This window comes from Triturus cristatus, chromosome 3_1 (assembly GCF_964204655.1).
Source record: "Triturus cristatus chromosome 3_1, aTriCri1.1, whole genome shotgun sequence".
Taxonomy (NCBI): Eukaryota; Metazoa; Chordata; class Amphibia; order Caudata; family Salamandridae; genus Triturus; species Triturus cristatus.
In genome coordinates, this window is record NC_140583.1 from 1,061,229,264 (window position 1) to 1,061,254,122 (window position 24,859).

General features: G+C 49.0%; 1 protein-coding gene across 18 annotated transcripts in view; it reads left to right on the top strand.

Moving 5' to 3' along the window:
- PHLDB1 (pleckstrin homology like domain family B member 1) overlaps window positions 1-24,859 on the top strand; it is a 390,210-nt gene that overhangs the window by 348,540 nt on the left and 16,811 nt on the right. For all 18 annotated transcript variants that reach the window (XM_085645850.1, XM_085645851.1, XM_085645853.1 and 15 more), the window contains 3 exons: window positions 5,055-5,145; window positions 15,849-15,995; window positions 17,137-17,356. In XM_085645850.1, the coding sequence (XP_085501976.1) occupies window positions 5,055-5,145; window positions 15,849-15,995; window positions 17,137-17,356 (458 nt within the window). The remainder of the gene's footprint in view (window positions 1-5,054; window positions 5,146-15,848; window positions 15,996-17,136; window positions 17,357-24,859) is intronic.

The following is a 24,859-nucleotide window of genomic DNA, read 5'->3' on the forward strand; positions in this document are numbered from 1 at the left end:
ATCAGAGAAAGAAGGCTCAGGCTGCATCAGAGGGGTGAAGTGGGGCGCAGGCCCCAGAAAGGGAAGAGACGTTTGCAGGCTGCAGGGAGGAGTGTGGGACAGGCTGCAGAAAAGGTTGGGTGTACGGGTGAAATTGCAAGGAATAAGAAGAGTGCAGACAAGGAGGGAAGAAGGAGATGACCGGGAAAGAGAGGATAGGAGCGAGAGAAAACGGGCAGCAACAAAGGAAAGGGAGGAAGTACATGAAGCGACAGAGAAGAGAGTAGACGAGACGTTGGGGTGGGTTTAGCAGCAAATGGGCGGTGGAGACTGAGGGAGGAAGGAGATGAAAAGATAAAAACATATGGGTTGGGAATTGGCGAGATAGTAGGAGCGCACAGCTTAAACGGAGTGGGAGTGGCAGAAAAGGGATAGGGTGCTTTTTACGAGAGAGGTGAGTTTTATCATATAGCGCACACTGCGACTTGCGGCACTAGGTAGAGTTGGGCCTCTCTGCAGCCCAGATGTTCGCACAGGGTGATCCTCGGAGCTCAGTTTTGTCCTCGCGTCCTCCAGCCATGACTTCCAGGCCCCGCTCGAGGCGCTACAGGTAAGGGTTAATGGGCATCAGAAACATGGGGCATGTTGGCATGACGGGAAGAGACTCACTCTCGTGTGACCCTGTTATGCACCACTGTTGGAACATCCTGTACCCTTGTGTGACCCTGTTGTGCACTAGGAATCAATACATGGTGTGCTCTTGTGCAAGCATTAAAGTGGGCCGCGTCTCAGGCATACTATTGAAAACCGACTTTAAGACACGTCCACGCCAGGCTCTATTTCCCCGTGCTTAACTTAACTGGCAAAAAGCTGTTCGACTTCTCAACAACACTGTAAAAACCCTTTAGATGTCCCATGTCTGCGACGCAACCCCCGTTTACTTTCACGGTTTACTTCCTCTTGAATTCCCTAAGAATATTTCCTTTATTTCAGGGTGTTGTGGTTCTGTAGTTTATTTCATGCAACATATGAATCTTGGGTAGTGTGTACTTTTAATTGCTTCCAGGAGTCTGAGTGAGTTCATGCTGAGGGTGGGTGTTCATGACGGTGTACGACTGAGAGCTCCGAGGCTGAAGGCAGTGTGAGCCTCCCACAGTGCCTGTTGACGGCTGTAGAGGTGTGCACACACTACATGCACATCCAATCTTAGGCCTCTGCAAAACGCCCAGAGCGTTAGTCACGTATGTGCCAATGGTAAGTGTGGGAAAGTGCAAGATATGCAGATGGAGGATGGTGAGAAAAAAGCCAAATGTTTCTATAGCCGAGCGCAAGACTGCAGAGGAAAGTGGTGTGAAGGGGAGGGCAGGAGAGCCTTCGACCCTCCGAAGGGCAGTGCGCCTTCCACAGGCCTTAGTAATGTTTATTTCACAGTCTGCTATTTTCAGAATAACATTTTCAATTCCAAGTATTCTCAACAAATTCGGTGAAGTTATCCATTTATCTGATACAGCCATCAAGCTTTGGCAATGCCAACAGATCCGGCTTGATGTAGGTATCTGTGTTTCTTGTTGTGTGCCATGTCTGGATACAATAACAGAAAACTCATAAGGAGGCACCCAAATACTGCTCATGTGGCACACTATGTGAAACGCATGATTTTAGTGTACATCTTTTTAGCCACACCCTTAATTAAATAGGCCACGCCTCTTGGAAAAGATTCTTAGTTATGTTTCTTTTGCCTCACCCCTTTTAGGGAGCATCCCCCTCCTTTTTTTATCATACTTAAAGCACTGCTGTGGTGGGAAATTGGTGTACTGCTTGTTAAGAGCCCATGAATTGGTGCACGGCTTGATAAGAGCCCACGAGTTAGTTAGTGTACTGCTTGTTAAGAACCCATGAATTGATTTACTGTTTGATAAGAAGCCACGGATTGGTGTACTGCTTGAAAAGAGCTCATCGATTGATTTACTGTTTGATAAGAAGCCACGGATTGGTGCACTGCTTGAAAAGAGCTCATCGATTGGTGTGGTGCTTGATAAAAGCCCATGGATTGGTGTACTGTTTGATAAGGCCCCATGAATTGGTGTACTGCTTACACAGGACCCACCGATTGGTGTACTGCTTGATAAAAACCCATGGATTGGTGTACTGTTTGATAAGACCCCATGAATTGGTGTACTGTTTGATAAGGCCCCATGAATTGGTGTACTGCTTACACAGGACCCACCGATTGGTGTAGTGGTTGATAAAAGCCCATGGATTGGTGTACTGTTTGATAAGACCCCATGAATTGGTGTACTGCTTACTAAGAACCCACCGATTGGTGTAGTGGTTGATAAAAGCCCATGGATTGGTGTACTGTTTGATAAGACCCCATGAATTGGTGTACTGCTTACACAGGACCCACCGATTGGTGTACTGCTTGATAAAAACCCATGGATTGGTGTACTGTTTGATAAGACCCCATGAATTGGTGTACTGTTTGATAAGGCCCCATGAATTGGTGTACTGCTTACACAGGACCCACCGATTGGTGTAGTGGTTGATAAAAGCCCATGGATTGGTGTACTGTTTGATAAGACCCCATGAATTGGTGTACTGCTTACTAAGAACCCACCGATTGGTGTAGTGGTTGATAAAAGCCCATGGATTGGTGTACTGTTTGATAAGACCCCATGAATTGGTGTACTGCTTACTAAGAACCCACCGATTGGTGTAGTGGTTGATAAAAGCCCATGGATTGGTGTACTGTTTGATAAGACCCCATGAATTGGTGTACTGCTTACTAAGAACCCACCGATTGGTGTAGTGGTTGATAAAAGCCCATGGATTGGTGTACTGTTTGATAAGACCCCATGAATTGGTGTACTGCTTACTAAGAACCCACAGATTGGTGTACTGCTTGATAGGAGCCCATGAATTGGTGTACTACTTGATAAGAGCCCATTGATTGGTGTACTGCTTAATAGGAGTCCATTGATTGGTGTACTGCTTAATAAGAGCCCACTAATTGGTCTGCTACTTGATGAGAGCCAATAGATAGGCCAGGGGTATTGGGATTGGGTGATCTATATGCCCAGGGCAAAGTCCTTACATTTCAGGAGCTGGCAGACAGCTGCGGGGTTGGGCCTGGAAATGTTATCGCCCAGAGTGCTTTGACTGCCAGCTGAAGGCGGCTGTGGGGTCCTTCCTGTCCCCATCGCAGCGCCTGGTGTCCCGTGGGAGTTGTGATTGTTGTAGATCGTGTCGAGCTCGCAATTTTCAAACAAATGTACAGATATCAGAGACCTGTCCATCCAATACGGACCTCACTCAGCCAGTCAGCGGCTGCCTCTATGGAGGACGTTAAGCAGGAAAGCCCAGACCGAAATCTATACAATTCAGTGTCCGTCATCAATCATCCCTCACTCCGAGGCGCACGGGGCGCGTGTTTCCCCGTTCTTCATCGGCGAATCCCAGATGTGGGCAACTGGAGGCACGGCTTTACCAAACGATATGGGAGTGTGTGCTATCGGCCCAGACTCGAGCAGAGGTGGGGAGGAGACCACACAGAGGATTGGGGCGTATCTGCACGGACCCACAAATGTGCATGCGGGGTGTGATGTCTAGGATGAAACATGAAAAGAATGACTGCTGCTTTGCCGATCTAACGCTTATTCTCAAACGTGGTTATGAAATGGCATGGAAATTCCCTACTGCGTCGCAGATTGGTTGCTGGTTGTGTGACCTACGGAAGTGGACAATTACTGAGGCGGAAGCAATTCATTTGCTATGCAGACAACGGGCAGAGCACCGCAGGGGGCATCTAGGGGCAAGTGCATTGCCAAATCAGAGGCGAACTCGGGTGCTAGGCCGCCATGAATGCATGAATCTAACGTAGATTCTGTTGGGGGATTACATCGATGCACTAAACATGGAGGCGCGGAGAGCCGCCTGTGTGGTGGCGGTGGATAGACGTCACTGGGGCATAGGCTATACTGGGCATTTCAGGTTTCAAATGCTTCTGCAGACAGATATAGGGTGGACACCCCTGTTGACGTAGCAAACATTTTTTGGGAACAATTGCCTGTCGTTACTGTGTATGAAGGGTCGAATCTCCTTTTGTTTGTTACAAGTTCTGTAAAACGTTTTCTCTCTGTTACTTTATTATTGTTGCTGTGGTGGAATACAGCATTTGGTGTGCCCACCTGCCCCTAGTGGTTGGACCTGCTAATTCTGCCGAACTGATGTATCCGCAATGACGCAATATTTCATCAATATCATTTGATTTACTGTACGGTACATGTGGACACAAAGGAAAAGAAAACCCCAATGAAAAGATATTTAAAACAGCTCTGCTCTTGTGTAACTGTTCTGCACTGGTGTCCTTGTACACTGCATTCTGTCTCACTATGTCTTACACCAATGTAAGTGCACCGTACACGTCAGGCGCGCAACACCCATTGGGCTCACCGGGCTTCAGCCCCCCACCCCGTCATGCGTCATGTGTGTCAGCCCGGCTGAGACAGCCTCGTGGGCTGGCGTCATTCTAATTGCAGCCGGACCCGAGTACTTAACAGGTCTTTAGAAGACCATTTACTCGTTAATGAGGCTTTTGTTGTGTTTTCACCCCTTCTTACAGCCACTCTGTCTATGGCTGAAAGACTTAGCCCGCCCCCCCCCCCCCCCCCCCGAAATTTGGCTCTAGTTGCCCGCCTGGTACACGTGTGAAGCCTTGTTTTCTACTAGGTTCAATGCACACTACACTCCTGTTTGACGTGGGTGTGCATTGGTGCCAGTGCATGCAGCACTCTCGCCTTCCCTGCTGGTGAGTGGTGTCTGTGCACATTTCAGTTTGATGTGACCCAGCAATCCACTAACAGCTGCGCACAGTGCAGTCTTATGCTTCCCTATCACGCACAAGTGTAGGTAAAAGATGCTCATGTGAGCCGATCAAGCAGCAGTGTCTATGCGCGCTGCGTGCCGGTGTCACTCTGTTGTGCACAAATGCGTGCCCTCCTCTGCGACCCCGGTGGGCACTAGTGTCCATGCATGCTGACCTCTCATGTGACCTTGCTGTGTCCTTGTGCCAACAGTGCCAGCGGGCTGGAGGTGCTGAAGATCGAGGAGATGGAAAAGATGCTGAAGGAGGCGCACGCGGAGAAGGCCCGGCTGGTGGAGTCTCGTGTAAGGACCCGAGTGATCTTGGATTCATTCTCGATCACTCTGTCGGTATCTTTTGCTTCTGGTCTGTGCCTTTCCTGCTCTCGCTGTCCCTTCCCTGCTCTCGCTGTCCCTTCCCCTTTCCTGCTCTCGCTGTCCCTTCCCTGCTCTCGCTGTCCCTTCCCCTTTCCTGCTCTCGCTGTCCCTTCCCTGCTCTCGCTGTCCCTTCCCCTTCCCTGCTCTCGCTGTCCCTTCCCCTTTCCTGCTCGCTGTCCCTTCCCTGCTCTCGCTGTCCCTTCCCCTTTCCTGCTCTCGCTGTCCCTTCCCTGCTCTCGCTGTCCCTTCCCTGCTCTCGCTGTCCCTTCCCCTTTCCTGCTCACTGTCCCTTTCCTGCTCTCACTGTCCCTTTCCTGCTCTCACTGTCCCTTTCCTGCTCTCACTGTCCCTTTCTTGCTCTCGTTGTCCCTTTCTTGCTCTCGTTGTCTCTTTCTTGCTTTTTTTGCTTCCTTGTTCCTCTTTCTCTTTTCCTGTCTGCCTCTCCCTGTCTCTTTTTTTTCTTCTATCCCTTCCTTATGGCGGCAAACCAGAGACTTAATGGAAAGAGCCAAGCCAGCAAAATCAACGCTCTCTCATTGTCACTCCATTTTGCTATCGCCTATATATTTTAGTCTCTTTCCCATCTCTGGCGAGCTCTCATTTCTCTGTCTCTCTTTTACTCACACTTTCTCCTCTGTTTCAGTCTCCATTTTCTCTTTGCTCCCCCATCTACATATTTTTCTCTTCAACCCTATCTCACTTTTTCACTCTTGCCCCACTGCCTCTTCCGCTTCGCTCTCTCTTTCTTTGCGTACATGAACACAGGAGTAAAATAATTGAATAAATATATACAAATGAGAAAAGAGGGGTGGGAAAGAGAATACAGAATAATGGGGAGCTAAGGTGGAGAGAAGCGAGCCCAAGGAATAAAATGAGGATGGAGAGATACAGGTATTAATAGTGTTGCATGACCGAATGTAGGCAAGAGTGGAGACATAAAAGGGAGAGCAGAGAGTGAATGAAAGGGGGTGGAGAGACAGGCAAGAAAAGAGAGCTAAAGGAGAGAAAAGTGGAGGACATGATAGATGCAGGGGAGAATAGACCAGGAGAGAGCAAATGAAAGGGATAAGAGTTACAGGTAGTAAGGAAAATAGAGGAGGGTAGAGATATACAAGGAAATATAGAAAGTTACACAGGAGGGTAGAGAAGTTGGAGTGTGGGCAAATATACGGAAAAGGCTCGAGAGTGGAGAGAGGCAGCAGAATTGAAAGAGAGGAAAGATTGTTTAGAGGGGCGAGAAGCAGTCAGACCAAGGGGAGAGTGGGAGGGTAGGTGAAAGGTGGAAAATAGCTAAATACAGATATAGAGAGACGAGGGGAGCTATGCATGAAAATATTTAGAGCTAAGTGGGGAATGTTAAAAGGAGAACATGAGCCCAGTGACAGGGGAGAGGAGAACGAGAGGTGTAAAAGAGATGCAACTGAATGCAGAGACATGGGAGAAGCAAAAGGAAAGGGTTAGGAACCTAAAGGGAATCCTACATGGGTACTGGGGAGGGAAGAAATAGTGGGGTAGGTGCGTCACTATCATTAGTGCAGTAGGTTCGGTGGTGTTCATGCCCAGGGTCTACAGGCCCCACTTTAGTAATGTGGCTGTTTTAACTGTCAACCACTTAGTTGAGGGGGCATGCTAGGGGAAAAAATGAATAAATGATTGTGTTTCAGGAACTGGATAAAAGAGTTTTTAATTGCTTGTTTTCCACCTCTAACTAATGGTTAAAAACAAAAAAGTGCCACATCTCTGTCAATGCCGGCTGCGTCATAGCACTTTTCCCCCTAACGTTTAGCCATGCTGCACAGCAGCTGAGCCACTGTGCATCATGGCTGAAAAACGTTGACAAACCCAATAGCACTTGTGGGCCAGATCTGGCTTTGTCAATGCTTGTTGTACAGCAGCAAAGCGGCTGTGCAGCATGGTCGAAACTAATAAATGCGTTATGACGCAGCCAGCGCTGACCACGTCCTAGCGTTTTTTTTTCTTTCATCCATGATGCACAACCTCTCTGCTGCTGTACAACATGACTAAACCAAAAAAAAAAAAAAACAGAAACCGAGCCAACAGATTTTGCATAAGCAAGACCTATTGGCTTTGCCAGTGCATGTTTTATTTCCATCACCTCTAGCTTTCTTCCCTCCCCGTCCACCTTATATCTTCCTTGCTCGCTCTCTCATTCTTTCTCGTTCTCTCTTTTTCTCTGTCAGCCCTCCATCTCTGATCTTGTGTGCTCGAGGGTTGTTAGGATGGAAAGCGTCACAAGGGGAAGGTGGGGTTGAGAGATCTCTAATTTCTTTGGGTGGGAGTAAGCCAGAATTTTCTACTCCCCATCTGGACCCCGATTCGGGCCACAGTCTAGTCAGAAAATGTTCTTTGCCTTCAGTAAGAAAAATCTTTTTGGCTATTGGTAATTAAAACCATCACAATATCATCGCTGCAAACACAGAACTCAAATATTCACAGTAATCCATTATTGTATTAATTGTATAATATTAAATATAGAAAAGATATAAATATGACATCTGGAACTTAATTAATCTAAAATCATTATTCAGAGTTAAAACATCTCATTAATAGTTATTCTTTGCCTAATTAAGACAAATCCCATCTCGCAGATAGCGTATACAGCGAAACTAAATTATGATATACGCGAATTGTAACTCTGTTGGAATACATACGAAGTTAATCTTTGCTACAATATATTTAGTGAAATGGTATCATCCAGAATAATTGGGTTACCGATCTCGACTCCATTCAACCCTCTTGTTTGATTGGATAACCAACAGATATTTGGACTGCAATTTTTACATAAGCGGTGTCCGGTGTTTGTGTGTATGAGGCCTTTTTAGTGGCCCTCTGCAGACTCCTTACAAGTATTATATAATCTGGTGGGTGTGACTGGGTTTGGTCAAGTCCGTGACGCAGTACGTTCAGTTTTGCAGCGTGAATCTTTCTGGATTCACTATGCTGTGCATTATTCCGCGATCTTGTGGTTGGGTCCGGATTCGTAGTCTTTTCTTTGTTTTTTTTTGTAGCCCAGGTGGGCGTCGACGTACACCATTTGGTGCACCTCCCGTGACGTCGTCGTGCTTCCTGCGGAAGTCCCACCTTTGGGGCGCCATCTTCAGATTCTTTTTTCCGCCGTTGGGTCTGGATCGTCATCGGGAAGCTCCAGAATTACACTCGAAGGAAGAAGGAAGAAAAGCGAGTTTCGTCGATAGAAACACTAGAAGATATCAGGAGAAAAGATTTCAGCAGGAGCGCGAAGAAAGGAGGACCAGCGCCCTTTTTCTTCGACGGCCTTGGAGAATGCACGCTCAGAGACCCTGAGCGCAATGGACAAGACGCCATTCAAGTTCTGCCCAAACTGCCACCACAAGTTCGCGCAGAAAGACCAGCATCCGGTCTGCAACCTCTGCCTACCGGTCGATCACCAGAGTATCGACTGCAACGCCTGCTCAGCCTGCGCGCCGAAGACACTCAGGGTGAGAGAGCGGCAGAGAAGGGCCAACGCCAGCATGGATGGCAAGGGGAAGCCCCCGACACTCTACGCTCTGGGCCTCTCCTCGGACGACGAGGACAACGACGCCGAGACAGCCGAAAACTTCACGGTCGTAGAGACCGACAAGAAAAAAGAAGACTAGGTAAGAGAATCGTCGAGCGCAAAACAGAAAGTACCTCGACAACACGAGGGTGACTCGAGAAAATCTGAGTCAAAGTCCACGAAGGGAGCCCCGACGCCGAAAACTTCGACGTCCAAAGGGGGAACCACGGACAAGAGGCCGAGCGGATCCTTAGATAAGGACTCCCTGGTGCCGAAAGACGCCGAAAGGCAAGGGTCGTCGAAAGCATCCCATGAAACGGGCCGATCGACGCAGAAAGAACGTTCGACGTCGACGCAAGTTTCATCGAAAAGACCCGCGGTCGACGCCGAAAGCATCTCCGAGATGGAGAAAAAGAAGAGGCGGCTCGAGGCCGAAATGGAGAACATCCTTCAAAGAAAGAAGGAGTTATACGCCAGAATGAAGGAATTCAAGATTCCAACGGTTTCATCAGCGGACGTCGGTGAGGTCGAAGACGAGTTCGACGCCGAAGGGCTGACAAGAGAACTCGAAGAGGAAGAAGAGCCCTATTATGAGGGAGAAGCCGAGGAAGAAGACCAACGGTCGTTCTACGAATCGGCGGCATCGACCAGCAACGACGTCGAATGGCACGATCTCGACACCGAAAACCCGGAGGAGCCCGTGGACACGTACCCTTCGAGGCCTTCGTCACCCGACGACATCGGGGTCTACAATATGGTGGTCAGGAGCGCAGCAATGGCCTTCGGCGTCAAACTCGACGAGGAGAAACCGAAAGCCGATTTTCTCGTCGAGACACTGCTCCCCATCCAGACAAGGAGCCAGTTCCTCCCCATGCTACAAAGCGTGATGAATCAGGGGAGAGAAGCCTTCAAGGAACCTGCGACCTGCCGGTCGATCACGCCCAGGACAGAGAAGAAATATAAGCACTCCTCCCTGGACCCCCCTTACATCAAGGGTAGCGTGACCGCGGACTCCATCATAGCCTCCACGGCCAGGAGAAGGGCCAACGTACCAGCAACTTCGGGCCCACCCCCGGATAAGGAGAGCAGGAGGATTGACCTCACAGGAAGAAAGGTCGAGAGGAACGCCGCAATGCACTGGCGCATGGCGAATTCAAATGCACTCCTCAATAGACACCAATACCAGCACTGGGATGAGATGGGGGAGTTAGTAAAGCACCTCCCCGAAGAATACCGTCAGAGAGCCTCTCACCTGATAGATGAAGGCAAAAACATCGCCAACTCCTGTATAAAGACGGCGTTGGATGGGGCAGAGACTTCAGCAAGACTCATGGCCATAGGGGTCACAGAGAGGAGGCATGCATGGCTAAGAATCTCGGGATTCAAACCGGAAGTGCAGAACAACATCCTTGGCACCCCCTTCAATGGAGAGACACTGTTCGGAGCAACAGTGGACGACAAGCTCACCCAGCTGAAAAAAGAAAACGAGACGGCGAGGTCCATGGGGGCCCTACAGCTGAGGGGAATGAGGCGAGGAAATCCCTCGAGAAGACCCTACGGTAGGGGAGGAAGCCAGCAGGGGACGTCGCACCAGGCGTTCCAACAAAGTCAGCAGGGTGAAGGTCACGGACAAGGTCAGCAGAAGCAAAACTGGCAATATCAACCTCGGGGCCAGTCCTTTCGCGGGAGAGGGAACGGACGTGGCCAAAGGAGGAGAGGGGGCGAACAGCCCTCGACGAAGTGACTCAGCACGCAAGAGGACGCCTACCCTCGTCAGGACCCCAAGGGTGAGGCGCAGAAAAGTGTCATCAGGGGGAAGAGAAAATTCAAGAGCCTACGAGCATACGACACCAGTAGGCGGGAGACTGAGGTTCTACCTTCAGGAGTGGCGGCGTATAACCACAGACAAGTGGATACGGAACGTTGTGCAGTACGGGTACTGCGTAGATTTGGAGAAAAGACCTCCAAACAGGAAACCAAGGGGAAGACTGAGATCGGCCCAAGAACTAGCAATACTCAGAAGAAACGCGGAAACTCCTGCAAAAGGGAGCCATAGAGACAGTGCCGTTCAGAGAACGCAACAAAGGGGTCTACTCAAACTACTTCGTGGTTCCGAAGGTAGACGGAGACCTCGGACCCATACTAGACCTCCGTTACCTAAACAAGTTCATCAGAACGCAAAGGTTCAAAATGACTTCACTGCAGGAGGTTCTGCCACAGATAAGAGAAGGGGACTTCATGGTCACCGTGGACCTCAAGGATGCCTATCTTCACATCCCAATAAACAGAAGGCACAAGGGCCTTCTAAGATTCAACATCGAACAAGAACACTACCAGTTCACGACCCTGGCCTTCGGATTAAAATCAGCACCAAGGGTCTTTACAAAATGCCTGTCGGCGGTAGCGGCGCACCTACGAAGGCAGGGAATACATGTCTACCCCTACTTGGACGACTGGCTGGTCAAGGCAAACTCACGCGGAAAGTGCGAGAGGCACGCAACACGCGTAACAGACACCCTCACAAATCTGGGATTCTCGATCCACTGGGGAAAATCATCGATGGAACCGGAGCAGGTGAAGATTTTCCTGGGGGCAAAGATCAACTCCCGCAACAGTACAGTAGTGCCCAGCGAGAGGAGGATAGAGGCTCTACTGAAGGAGGCGAAGCTCTACCAGAAGGGGCGAGCTCTGACAGTGAGGGCTGTGAGCAAGATGATGGGGATGATGGCGTCCTGTATCCAGCTGGTGCCGAATGTACGCCTGCACATGAGACCATTCCAGGAATGGCTACAACAACAATGGTCACAAGCAAACGGAAATTGGGAGGATCTAGTGGTTGTTACGCACGCAGTGCAGGAGGAGATAACTTGGTGGAACAGAGACAACATAACAGCAGGGAGAAGCCTGACACCACCAATCCCAACAGTGACCATTACCACGGACGCATCGCAGAAGGGATGGGGAGCGCACATGGACAACCTCAGAGTGAGGGGTCTATGGGCCCCAGCAGATGCGGTCCGCCATATCAACTACCTCGAGTTGAAAACAATCCTGCTAGCCCTGAAGGCATTCCAGAGGCACCTGTTCAACAAGAGGGTGTTGATCCAAACAGACAACACCACGGCGATGTTCTACATCAACAAACAAGGGGGGACACAGTCGTTCCCGCTCTCATCCCTAGCTCAGGAGATTTGGAGGTGGGCCATACCTCTCAGGATAGATCTACTGGCAATTCACCTACCGGGGAAGGACAATGTAGAGGCAGACTGGCTAAGCAGGCAGACCTCAGCATCACACGAGTGGGAGCTCAATGGCCAGGAAACGGAGAAGCTCTTCCGGAGATGGGGGACTCCCACAATAGACCTTTTTGCAACACGCCACAATGCAAAATGCCAAAGCTTCGCGTCCAGGCAACCAGATCAGCAATCCAAGGGAAATGCCCTATGGATAAGCTGGTCGAGGACATTTGCCTACGCCTTTCCACCGATACCCCTGTTGCACAGAGTGCTCGACAAGTGCAGAACCAGCAACATGACCCTGATCCTGGTGGCTCCGCAGTGGGCGAGGCAGACATGGTTCTCACAAATTCAGGAAATGGCACAAGGCGACCCATACAGGTTCGAGAGGAGGAAGGACCTGCTCTCAATGCAAAACGGAGAGGTCCTGCACCCAGAGCCAGAAACCCTCAACCTGGCGGCATGGCTCCTGAAGACCTAGAGTTCGCACACTTAAGATTGCCGCCGAGCACGATGCGAGTGCTGCGGGAGGCGAGGAAACCAACTACACGAAAATGCTACAGCGCAAAATGGAAGAGGTTCACTGTGTGGTGCGGGAAAAAGGGCCTGCAAAACAGAATGACAAGAGACTCAACAGTACTGAGGTACCTCACACACCTTCTAAAGAGTAACCTCTGCTCGAGCTCACTGAGGGTACACCTAGCGGCCATCGTGGCCTACACCAGAGGTGAAAAAGGTGGAAGTTTCTTCAGCTCGCAGGTGGTGAGGAGATTCATGGAAGGAGCCAAAAGGATGGCCCCCCCGAAAAGGTTGCCGCCGCCGGCATGGAATCTTAATGTGGTCCTGACGGAGCTCATGAAGGCACCGTTTGAACCCATTCACAAGGCCACACTGCAGATGTTGACTATGAAAACAGCCTTTCTGGTGGCCATAACCTCACTACGCAGGGTGAGCGAGCTTCAAGCACTAACGCTGCAGGAACCCTACATTCAGATTCACAAAGATAGAATAGTCCTGAGAACAGACCCACACTTCATGCCCAAGGTAGTGTCGGCGTTCCACATAAATCAGACTATCCAGATACCAAGTTTCTTCCAAAACCCGACTACAAACGCAGAAAAGGCACTGCACACCCTCGATGCCAGAAGAGCGGTGATGCACTACATTGAGAGAACCAAAGAACTCAGGAAGTCGAAACAGCTGTTTGTGTCCTTTGCTACTAGCTTCATGGGTAGACCAGTGACTAAGGGCACCATCGCAAGGTGGATTGCCCTCACTATTCAATTCTGCCACAAACAGGCTGGACAGGAGCTAGCGGAGGGGCCGCAGGCTCACTCCACAAGGAAGAAAGGGGCCACCGTGGCCTTCCTGGCGAACACGCCCATCCAGGACATATGCCTCGCGGCAACTTGGGCATCTGTGCACACGTTCACGAAACACTACTGCGTGGACATTCAGATGAACAAGGAAGCACAGGTTGGACAGAAGGTGCTTCAGCACATTTTCAACGACCAACGCTCATCTACCACCCAGCCGCCACAGAACTAGGAAAACCGCTACAAAATCGATGCACAGCATAGTGAATCCAGAAAGATTCACGCTGCAAAACGAATAGTTTCTTACCTGTCGGTGTAGTTTTGCAGCTTGAAGATCTTTCTGGATTCACTAGCGAACCCACCCACCTCCGCCAGGAAGATGAGGCTGGAGGAAGAGGGGGGAAAATGGAAAAGATCAAAGAAATACAAACATACAGATAAAGGGACAAGAAGGATTAATCAATCGCCTAGGGTTAAAAAAAAAAAAAAAAAAAAAAGAGGAAAGGAAAAAAGAACCCGAAGATGGCGCCCCAAAGGTGGGACTTCCGCAGGAAGCACGACGACGTCACGGGAGGTGCACCAAATGGTGTACGTCGACGCCCACCTGGGCTACAAAAAAAAAAAAAAAAAACAAAGAAAAGACTACGAATCCGGACCCAACCACAAGATCGCGGAATAATGCACAGCATAGTGAATCCAGAAAGATCTTCAAGCTGCAAAACTACACCGACAGGTAAGAAACTATTCGTTAACGGTTGCATGCTGAAGAATAAAGATGTGCAAACCAGAGCTCCTTGGTTGGCGTGGTCTCTTACATTCTCCTGGGTTGGGGTGAATGCTCCAACATATATAATACATTGTTCCAAATCCTCACAGCTAATCTACACAAATATGGTGTTAGGCGACACCACCTTTCATAAAGCAAAGTTGGGCTTAGGCAGAGGAAATGAGCAAAGTTGCAGTTTCCAGAACTTGCGTAAGATACAATTAGCAAAGTTGATCTTATTCTTCCAGCTTTGGACTGCATCACTGAAACTAAATCGCCCAAACCTGATTCAAAATAAAATTGACTTTAAATTGACTTATTCTACATGTATGAAAAATAAAGTTGTGCACTAGTGTCTGATTAGGAGAGCCCCACTAAACATCCTTTTAGTTGCAAAGGATCTGTAGTCTGCTTCATTGGATTTTTTCCCCAAACTACTGGCACCTAAGAAAAAGCCCTTAACTCGGTGTTCCTCCTTTCCTAGCTCCTACAGGGCCGTACTAATGGCCAGTCATTTCATTTATCCCTTACCAGGCTTATTTCATCCTGTAGACTTAAGCTACCAGAGCTGACTATTTCCTTCCTATCCCAGCATTTACCCGGTACAGCTTTGCCATCCCAGCGATCATTCAACAAACCGAATTCCAGCGTTATTTGGACCTGAAATGTCAATCTAGGGAGAATAAAAAGGAGGTAGTAAGTTAATCTGCGCCGGATCTAGTAAGGAAGAAAGTTTACCCAGGTCACCGTAATTATCGTAGCTAATTACTGGGAAAAAGTCTAGCACAAATGATTTCTAAAACAGGAGACAAAGAAGATCTAGATATATCGCTGCCAGATGGCTTGTAGCAAAAGAGAGGGACATTTTCTGATTAAAAGTTTATCTCGATACCCACCTCTCTCATGCAGCCAAATTCCCAGATATTCATATGAAGTTGTTGCAATGAATTTTCCCTTCAAATAGCCACTGACCAGCTTTCTTTCGTTTTGATCTGAATATGACTAGAAGTTTGCTGACACATTAACTGTCAGTTTCGTTTGAAGTTTATTTCCATGCAATCCATCACAGGTCTTGTCTAGCAAGAGAGTGTCATCGCATATTCAATGATTGCCATTGCATGTCCCCATAATCTGGGCAGACAGAACCCGCCATTCTTCAGGGCAAGCCCAATATTGGCTGCATACATTAAAAAGCAGTGGAGCCACAAAGCAGACCTAGAACAACGTGCTCCAAGAAATTGTGCAAGTCTCTGTTAGCATTAACATTGCTAGTACATGAGCTATTGTCCCTCCACCTCGAAACCTTTCTGAAACCAAGGTCATACCCACAAGGTTCCACAGCTTCTCCACTGTTCTTCCCTTGCTTTACCCATAATCTCAATCTCTCTGCTTTTCTCTCCTCAATGCCAGTTTCTGGCTCTTCCTCCCTTTATTTATTTTCTTCTTTCTCTCCTGTGTTTTTAATCTCCCATTCTTCTTTTCTCAATCTCTTCTTGCTCCTACTTATTTTTCCAAGTTTTTTTTCTCTCTGCCTCCATTTCTCCGTCTTACTGTTTCATATCGGTCTCTTCTCTTGTTTGACCACCTCAACTCTGAGGGGGCCCTCCCATGGTGCTTCAAACCAGATTGACAGCGAGCCCAGGGTCTCTACACAAACATGGACAGAATATAGCCTTAGATTCCTAGATTAGGTTATCTATTGGTGCGATAAACCTCTGTCTGTCCTGATGTCTTCACTCTTGGAAGGGCTAATTCAAACCCTGTCTTGTCTGCAGGAACGGGAGATGGAGATGAGGCGGCAGGCCCTAGATGACGAGAGGAGGCGCAGAGAGGACCTGGAACGGCGTCTACAGGATGAGACAGCCCATCGGCAGCGACTGATTGAGAAGGAGGTCAAAATGAGAGAGCGACACTTCTCACAGGTGAGGCGAGTCTGACCACCTCTGGGACGAATATGGGCCTGCGCATGCACACATGCGAGTGGTTGTGTGCATCTGCTTAGGGGCCTGCAAATGTGCATCCACAGCTGCACACAGATCTGTGTACGGGTGTTGGTGTGTTTGTACCCGGGCCCCAGTGTACATGTTCAGTGTAGGGAACTGCTATATTGCATTCTCAGTTTGCAACTATCAAGTCACTGCTAATAGAAAAACTGAAGGACCTTTATGCTTTGAAATTGAACAGAGAGGGTCAGTCTTATCTAAGTAGCTGCCGTAAGCAGAATTTAAGATGGTTACCCCTCAGTATCTACCGCACGCAGACTTCCACATCTATAGCCCATGCTGCTACCTCATCAACAACCCCTTCTTCCATCACCAACTGCACTCGCATCACCACACCAGCAGCGCCCCAGCAACCTTAGTATGTCATTAGCCCCCAGCAGGCCCAGCACATCTGGACTACATCGGCCCCAGGTCTCTATGATGTCAAGAAGCCCCTAACCAACTCACCTACTCTGTCGCATTCATGCACTGGTTAATGTTTCTCAAGATGATAATTACACTGAGGAGTACTGTGGGCTTTCATCATCAAGCGTCAAGTAGACTAGGCCTAGGCAAAATTTCAGTTACACCTGTGTAATGCGTATAATTTCGGACATTTCACATTTTGCTTTTCACATAAAATCCACGAATTTACTTCACATGGTGTAACTGCTGGTCAACCAGGTAAAAAAAACAAGCAGTGGTACCACTGCAACATCGCAAACAGACTGAACATGAATGGTTATTGTGTGCAGCACTTGTGTTTTGTTGTGTATTTTTTTAGTGCATGTTGATTCAAGGATGACCTTCACACAAAAAAAGCCAAAACTTCTAGATTTGTGTATCATGTAACTTAGTTTGAATTTTCTGACATATAGTGTAATTAAACAAATGGAAATGAAGTGGATTTTGCCCCTTACTTGACTCCAATACGGAATTAAAAACGGATTTAGAAGCATTTCTGAGCCACCAGCATATAGCTTCAAAATTGTTGGAACAGGTTAACAATTTTTTCCACACTTTCTAGCACCTGTGCACAGGTTACTGTTTCTGATATGCTCTGTTCCACCCCTATATTCAGGCGCGGCCGCTAACACGGTACCTACCAATCAGGAAGGAGGACTTTGACCTGAAGACGCATATTGAGTCATCGGGGCACAGCGTAGACATGTGCTGCCACGTGATAGTCACTGAGAAGATGTGCAAAGGCTACCTCACCAAAATGGGTGGCAAGATCAAGTCGTGGAAAAAGCGCTGGTTCGTCTTTGACCGGCTGAAGCGCACCTTCTCTTATTACGTTGGTAAGCTATTGCATGACGGTGGTGTGCACTTACAGTGGTCTGGAGAGACCTACTCATGAGATGGAGCATTACAGAAAGGTTCACACAAGAGTGAAATATCTGGTGTTCGCATAGAGATTCTGTTTTTAATTAAGAAAATACCATACCCACTTACATAGGTTTAATTTGGCACTCTTCTTCCATTGGTCTGATGTAGTGTCATTCACATTTTGCCCCGTCCACCACATCATACAGCATGGGGCACAGGATCAACCCACTTAAGCCATTGGCATGCCGAACTCTGAGTGAAGGTATTTCTTCTTGCACAGTGTACACATCTAAAAAATAAGTAGTCCCCTGCAGTGCCATACTGGTGTAATATGTGCTTTTACCTAAAAAAATAAATATTTGAGGCATATGCGGCTGTACATACACATACTATGCATACTCCTGCCATCTAGTGTTGGCCCTGGATCTGTTCAAGTTGTTTTTCTTCAAAGAAGTCTTGAGTCACGAGGTATTATGACTTCTCCTCTTGTTGGTAATGTGCATGGGCATCAACTCCATAACTGTTTTCTTTCCGTCAAAGCGTGCTTTCGTGTTCCAGATTGACACCATTGCGGTGCTTTTCTCTGACTTCACCATTTCCTCTCCCTCTGTTGGAATTGTTTCCTCTCTCGTTCCTACTACTATCGCCTCGGATCGACGACTCCGTTCCTCCTGCTGAGCAACTCTTAAGTCAGCCCAAGCCCCATGCGGGGTCTTGCCTTTCAAGGGCCTCCCCGTCTTCTCGAGAGTGTCTTGACTGTGATGGAATGGACGCCCTTCAGATACTGTTCTTGCTGCTACACAAAGTGCCCCAGGACCGATCGCCATCAGGTCTGCAACCTATACCTTTAGCCACAGAACGATGAGGCTGCCTGTGACACCGGGCGCTCCTTCTGCTTGAAGACTCTGCAACCGCAGGCCCTGTCGACTCGAGATATCGCATAGAAGCAGAGACGATACCTCCGACCTCTTCGGGACCCAGGACCTCGAGGGAGAACATCCGCAGCCATCTGCCGCTGATGAGAGGGTTTTCTTGCCTGACCTGAGTTCCGGCTCCAACCTGGTGAATGAGAACATTCCGCCAGCTTAAGGGGTTGTGAGTACTCCCAATTCCCCTTCACACTGCTCGCATGTCGAACAGCCCTCTGCAAAGGAACTTTAAGCCGCTCTGGACCCACAGAGCTCTGCTTCTGGGCTGCCACTGCTTTCGAGCCATGGTTGGCACCGAACCTCTCTGTCAGAGTCAATTGGTGGCCTCAGCCCGGCACTGAAGAAACCATAAAAGTTGGCACCACCTCCTCCAAACTCAGCGCCGCCCATTGGAGCTGAAACCCTTGCATCAAAACCAAAATCCGCACTAGTCCAGAAGCCTCCAGCGATGGCGCTGAAGCCCTCGGCACCAACAACAGTCAATCTGATCATGCAAAAGCTCCAGAACAAGATCGAGACTAGGCAGCGGCATCTGGTGATACATCCCTACTGGTGTCTGCTCCAGAAGCCCCCAAATGCCAGCTGAGTTTTGAGGAAGCCCTCAAGGTCCCTATTCCAGCAAACCACAGGAAGAAGTTGGACAAGGCCACCAGCCCTATGCAGGACATTGAGCCACCAGCCCCGCCCTCTCCACCAAGAGAACAACATTCTTTATCCCTGCCTGACTCTCCACCGGACCCCCACTCATGTATACCTCAGAGGTCCCCACACTCAGATATAGAGGAACGCAGTGGGTGGGTATGGAGAATACACAAGATAGACCCCCACATGATGATGTCTGGGATTCATATAACGTGAAGTTGATATGCATGTCGACCCAATAGAAGAGGATTTCCTTTTTGAGACCCTCTCCACCACCCACCACTCCACCCAATATTTGCCTATGCTCAAGGGCATGCTGCGTCAATCCCCTGACCTCTTTTAAGACTCCGTCAAAACCAGGGTTATCATTCCCCGGGTGGATAAGAAGTGCAAGGCGTCCCCTACTGACCCCATCTACATCCGGGGACAGCTACCCCCTGGCTTCCTAGTGGTACACACCTCTCGTAAGCAGGCGAAATCTCAGGGCAAAGGTGACACCCCTCCACTGTAAAAGGAGTGTAAGCATATCGATGCTGCAGGCAAAAGAGTTCAGACACAGTCAGATAATCATTGGTGCATCGCCAATTCCTTTGGTTCGCTCTCCCGCTATGACAGCGCCCACTGGAATAACATGGAGGAGGTCCTCCGATATCTCCCAGATGAGCACAAAAAAGAGAGCATGAGATGGATCAGAGTGCAAACTGATCTCTAACACAACCACACTGTGTGCCCTTGCCACCGCTGACCCTATCACTAGAGAAACGTCAATTCATCTGTGCCTCAGTAGGTACACTTGGCTCCGTATCTCCAGCTTTAAACCTGATGCCCAGCAACACTTGCTCTACATGCCAATCACCGGACAACACCTGTTTGGGCCACAGGTTGACCAAATGATGTAAAAGCTAAAGAAAGATAAGTAGACTGCGAAGGCTATGGAGCCCCATAAATGCCCACCCCTTGTGGGTCCTTTCTCCCCACAGCCTACTGTGGAGACTCAAAGACCACTTCCCCTGAAGCCACCCTAGCATTCCAACACCCACAGGCACACCAGCCCTCCCCTGGAGCCGAGCTGGCGATGCAGCGCGCCCAAGGTAAATTGTTTTATTTATTTAAATACTTACCATACTCCTGTCCGTCGTATGTCTGACTCCACTAACCCCCCACCCTGCCCCTCCCACCGCCCGCGGCACTCCGTCGGCGAGCCACCACGGGTGGCTGCTCACATGTGTGGACAGAGCATCCACGCCTTCCCCCCCCCCCATATGGATGACTGGCTGATAATGAGTGCCACTCCACAACAGTGCCATGCACACACACAGGTCACAATAAAGCTTTTGCATGAGCTAGGGTTGAGTGTGACCAAATCCCACATTTAACCCCTCCAGTTCCATCCCTACCTAGGGGAAATCCTCAACTTCAAAATCGGCTAGACTTACCTAAACCCAGCCCCGGTACAGTCCTTCCAGGCACTAGTTCCTCTCTTCCAACCTGGTTGAAAGCTCACAGTCAGGACTATCATGTGCCTCCTCAGCTTGATGGTCTCCTGTATTGCTGTAGTCACCCACGCCAGTTTACACATGCGTCCATTGCAGGCGTGCTTAGCGCTCCAATGGTTTCAACCGGAGGGTCATTGGAATGATCCAGTGTTGATTGGCTGCTGCACTCCTTGCTCTCTGCAGTGGTTGAACACCAACATCCTATTGCAGGGGCGTCCTTTTTTCAACCCAGTACCGCAGGTCCCCATCACAACAGACACCTCCCTCATGGGGTGAGGGGCACACTTAAAGAAACTATCTGCCCAAGACCAATGGAAACCCAGACATCGGAGCCTCCATACCAACTACTTGGAGCTATTAGCTTTCCACCTCGCCCTGAAGGCTTTTCTGCCTCACGTGATTGTCACGGTTGTCCTCATCTGCATAAACATGACAGCCATATGCTACTCTTAGAAACAGGGTGGTCCCCGATCTCTCTAGCTCTCAGCTCGCCCAGAGCATTTGGCAGTGGTCCCTCTGCTACCATATCCACCTGTTGGCAGAATATATCCCCTGAATCGACAGTGATTTTGCCGATCCTCTCACACAGAACCAAGGGGAAATCAGGCACCAAAACCCCAGGCCGCTCAATCTTGCGATCTGGCACCTGAGGTCCTAGAATTCGGGTACCTTAATCTACCACACACATGAATGAGCATCCTGAAAGAAGCATGCAGGCCTACCACATGAGCCTGTTAACACAGCCAAATGGAAAAGCTTTGTCCATTCTTGTCATGAAAAAACAATTCAACCCTTTAACACCCAGGGTCCAGGATACAGTCTTCTATCTACTCCACCTGCAAATCTGTGGTCTAGCCTTCGCTTCCATTCACCTTCTCCTGGCCGCAGTGACTGCATGTCTTCAGATCAGGTAACATTTACCTCTTTAGAATACCAGTCATTAGGCCTTTCATGGAATGCCTAAACAGCGTCATCCCACCTCGGGTTCCCCTGGCCCCAACGTGTAATCTCCGCATTGTGCTCACAAGACATATGGGCCCACCTTTTGAGCCCCTCAGATTCTTTGAGGGTACCATTTCTTGTTTCCATCATTTCACTCAGGCATGTTAGTGAGCTCCAGGCATTAACAGCAGAAGAACCTTTCTTTCAAGTACACCAGGATAAGTTTACCCCAATTTCCTTCCAAAAGGGATCTCCTTGTTTCATCTGAACCAATCCATTAAACTTCACGTTTCCTTTTCCACAGCCTGACTCAGTTGCGGAATGGGCTTTCCATACCTCAGATGTAAAGCGAGCCCTCATGTACTACATAGACAGGGCAAAACCTTTCAGAAAGACGCAACACCGCTTTGTTGCATTTCCTGAACCCCATGGAGGTATTAGGCATAGCAAGATAGATAGTTAATGTATCCAAACATGCTACCTAAAAGCCAATAAAGTTTTGCCTTCTCAGACGAGAGCCCACTCCACACGAAAGAAGGGGACCTCTATGGTTCCTGGGAAACATTCCCATATCTCGCATCTGTAAGGCAGCTACAGGGTCTACACCACACACCTGCACAAAACACTACTGTGTGGATGTGTTCGGCCACCAACAAGCTAACATTGGCCAGGCAGTACTCAGTACGCTGTTGCAATTCTCTGCAACATTCACAGGCTAACCACCACTTTAGAGAGAGGACTGCTTTACAGTCCATGCATAGCATATGCATCTACAGCCACACATGCCTCAAACCCAAAATGTTACTTACCCTATACGCATCTGTTCGTGGCATGTAGTGCTGTAGATTCACATGCGACCACCCTCCTACTCGGATGCCTTTGGCCATTGCAGTAAACACTCTTTCCTAATACACTCTCTTGTGTGGCCATCTCTTTCTATACATCGCTTCACTCCACCTCCATCCTCACCCGCCATGCGGGTGACAGCCTTACAATGGAGGCAATGCCCATGCGCATTACCATCAAGAGGATACGTTGCAATACCTTGTGACTCAAAAGACTTCTTTGAAGAAAAACAACTTGCACACATCTGGACCCAACACTAGATGCCAGGAGTATGCACAGCATGTGAATCTACAGCACTACATGCCACAAACTAAAGCTTACAGGGTAAGTAACGTTTTCCATTCATGGCATGTGTAGCTGTAGATCCACGTGCTCTTCCTGCTCCTGCCGTCTAGTGTTTGGCTCAGACGTGTACAACTTGTTTTTTGTTCAAATAAGTATTTCAAGTCACAAGGTCTAGTGACTCCTCCTGTGACTCGTAATGGGCATAGACTCTATAGATTTTCTTTCACTTTTGGGGTTGGATGTGCTTTTCTGGGGCTCTGAGTAGACTCCTCGTGGCACTCGTCATCAGGGCCTCTTGAGTTCTCTGTTCTCTGTAGCCTTCAAACAATCCTTCAGTGCACCAAGTTTTTTGTATTCTATTCCATCATGGTCCATCTATCAAATCCGCATATTTTGGTTTGTCGACGCATCAAGTTGGCCTCTTTCATCGAGTCTTGCACTCGAGAATGCAAGTACGATCATGGAAAAGACGCCCTTTTGCTACTCTCTGCAGTGTCATTCCAAGTAGACGTGCGCAAATTTTCTTTCAGTTTGCAACCTCTGCTTGTTCCCGGAGCATAACAAGGCATCCTGCTCTTCTTGCCTCGCCTTCCGCTCAAAAAGACCATCCAAAACCACTGTGATCGTCAATTCGCATGACGATCCATTGAGCAATACCGAGACGAAGAGGAAGAAGTGGAAGGACAGGTCGAACAGGCTGCGTCTTTCTGCACAAAACCAGATTCCTCTTCGGACTCCGAGGTCCAAGACCGACAACCCACGTCATGCCAGTGTCTGAAGACAATTACAGTGAGTACGAGTTGACACCAAGCAACTCAACCACCCCTCTGGGACTGGGTTAGAGACCTCAATCAGGGACAGCCTTTGGGCCACCACTGCTTCCTGGCCACAAGCAAGCGGCACACATGGAGGTTTTATGGGAATATCTAGTGTTGATTTGGGCCAGCAGCCATCGTTTTCGGCAGTGGTGGAACAGCAATAGTCTGTTACAGGGAAGAGCTTTTCTAGACCCAGCCCCCCAAGTGACCATAATGGACGCCTCACAGGCTGGGGGGACGCATCCAAAGGACATTACTGTTCAGTGTCTGTGGACACCCCTTCAACAGACAATCCAAATAAATGATCTGGAGTTATTGGAAGTTCAGTTAGCTCTGAAGTCCTTCTTCTGCCACGTACATCACGAGACAGTCCTGACAATTTGAATGCCATATATTACCTGCAAAAACAGGGGGGCATGCACTCTCCCCAGCTCTTGGCATTATCGCAAGACGTTTGGTGATCCACTGCGGAGTCATTTCCGGGGGCAGAGAATGACTTTGCAGAGCTGCTCAGCAGGATGCAACAAGTCCACAAGTGGGTACTCCATCTTGAAATCCTGCTCCCCTATTTCTAGCGTTGATGGATCCCTGACAGATCTGTTTGTAATTGCCAAAAAGGCCAAACGCCCAAGCTGTGCCTCCAGGTTTCCACACCCACAGTCCATGGCAATGTACTATGGATGGACTGGTCAGGAATATTTATTTATTTATTTTATGAGTTTTATATAGTGCTGGCTAGACCCGAAGGAATCAGAGCGCTTTACATAAGGAAAAAGCGAGTCTACAGGAGTGACTAGCAAACACAAAAGTCACGACCCTAAAAGACCAAGAGAACTGGAAGTTCACAGGGGGGGGAAACAGTAGCGAGGGGAAAACGACGAGACATATGTCCGAAATCCAGCTGGGTAGGTGACGGTCATAGCGGTGCTCTGGAGCCAGTCTCCCCTTTAGCTGTCAGTGCAGCTCCACTGGGAATTGGCCATGTGGTTCGAGTTCTGCCGGAATTAGAATGAAGATCACGAAGTGACCGAAAGTCTTGAGCCCAGAAAAACGGGAGGGTGGACATGAAGAGGATGGCATAATGGGAAGGGGTATGTAGCTTGGCTGCCATCTTACAGTAGCTTCACTCCTGTATGTTGCACCTCTACTAAAACGGCGGGCGCCAAGTCAGGGTCAGGCATGTCTCATCATGGGCGCCATGTTGAAGTCGGGTAGGGCTTATCTAGATGTCTGCGCTGTCATCTAAGCCCCCCAGGCCCCTACGATTCGAGTTAAACATGAATTTGCCCCACAGGCTAACCTCTACCTTGCAGGGGGACCGCTCGCATTGACAGTCTGAAATCATCACAGGCCGAGGTCATGAAGGCAGACAGTCGGGCCTGTCCGGCTGCCATCTTGAGGTCAAGCAGTGCTCGGGCGCCCACGAGGGCCATCACCCCTGGAATCCGTTACTGTCACTCTGGCCGTAGGAAGCCGGTTGACTTTTGTAATTAAGGTCTGCGGCGGGGTCGCCTGTC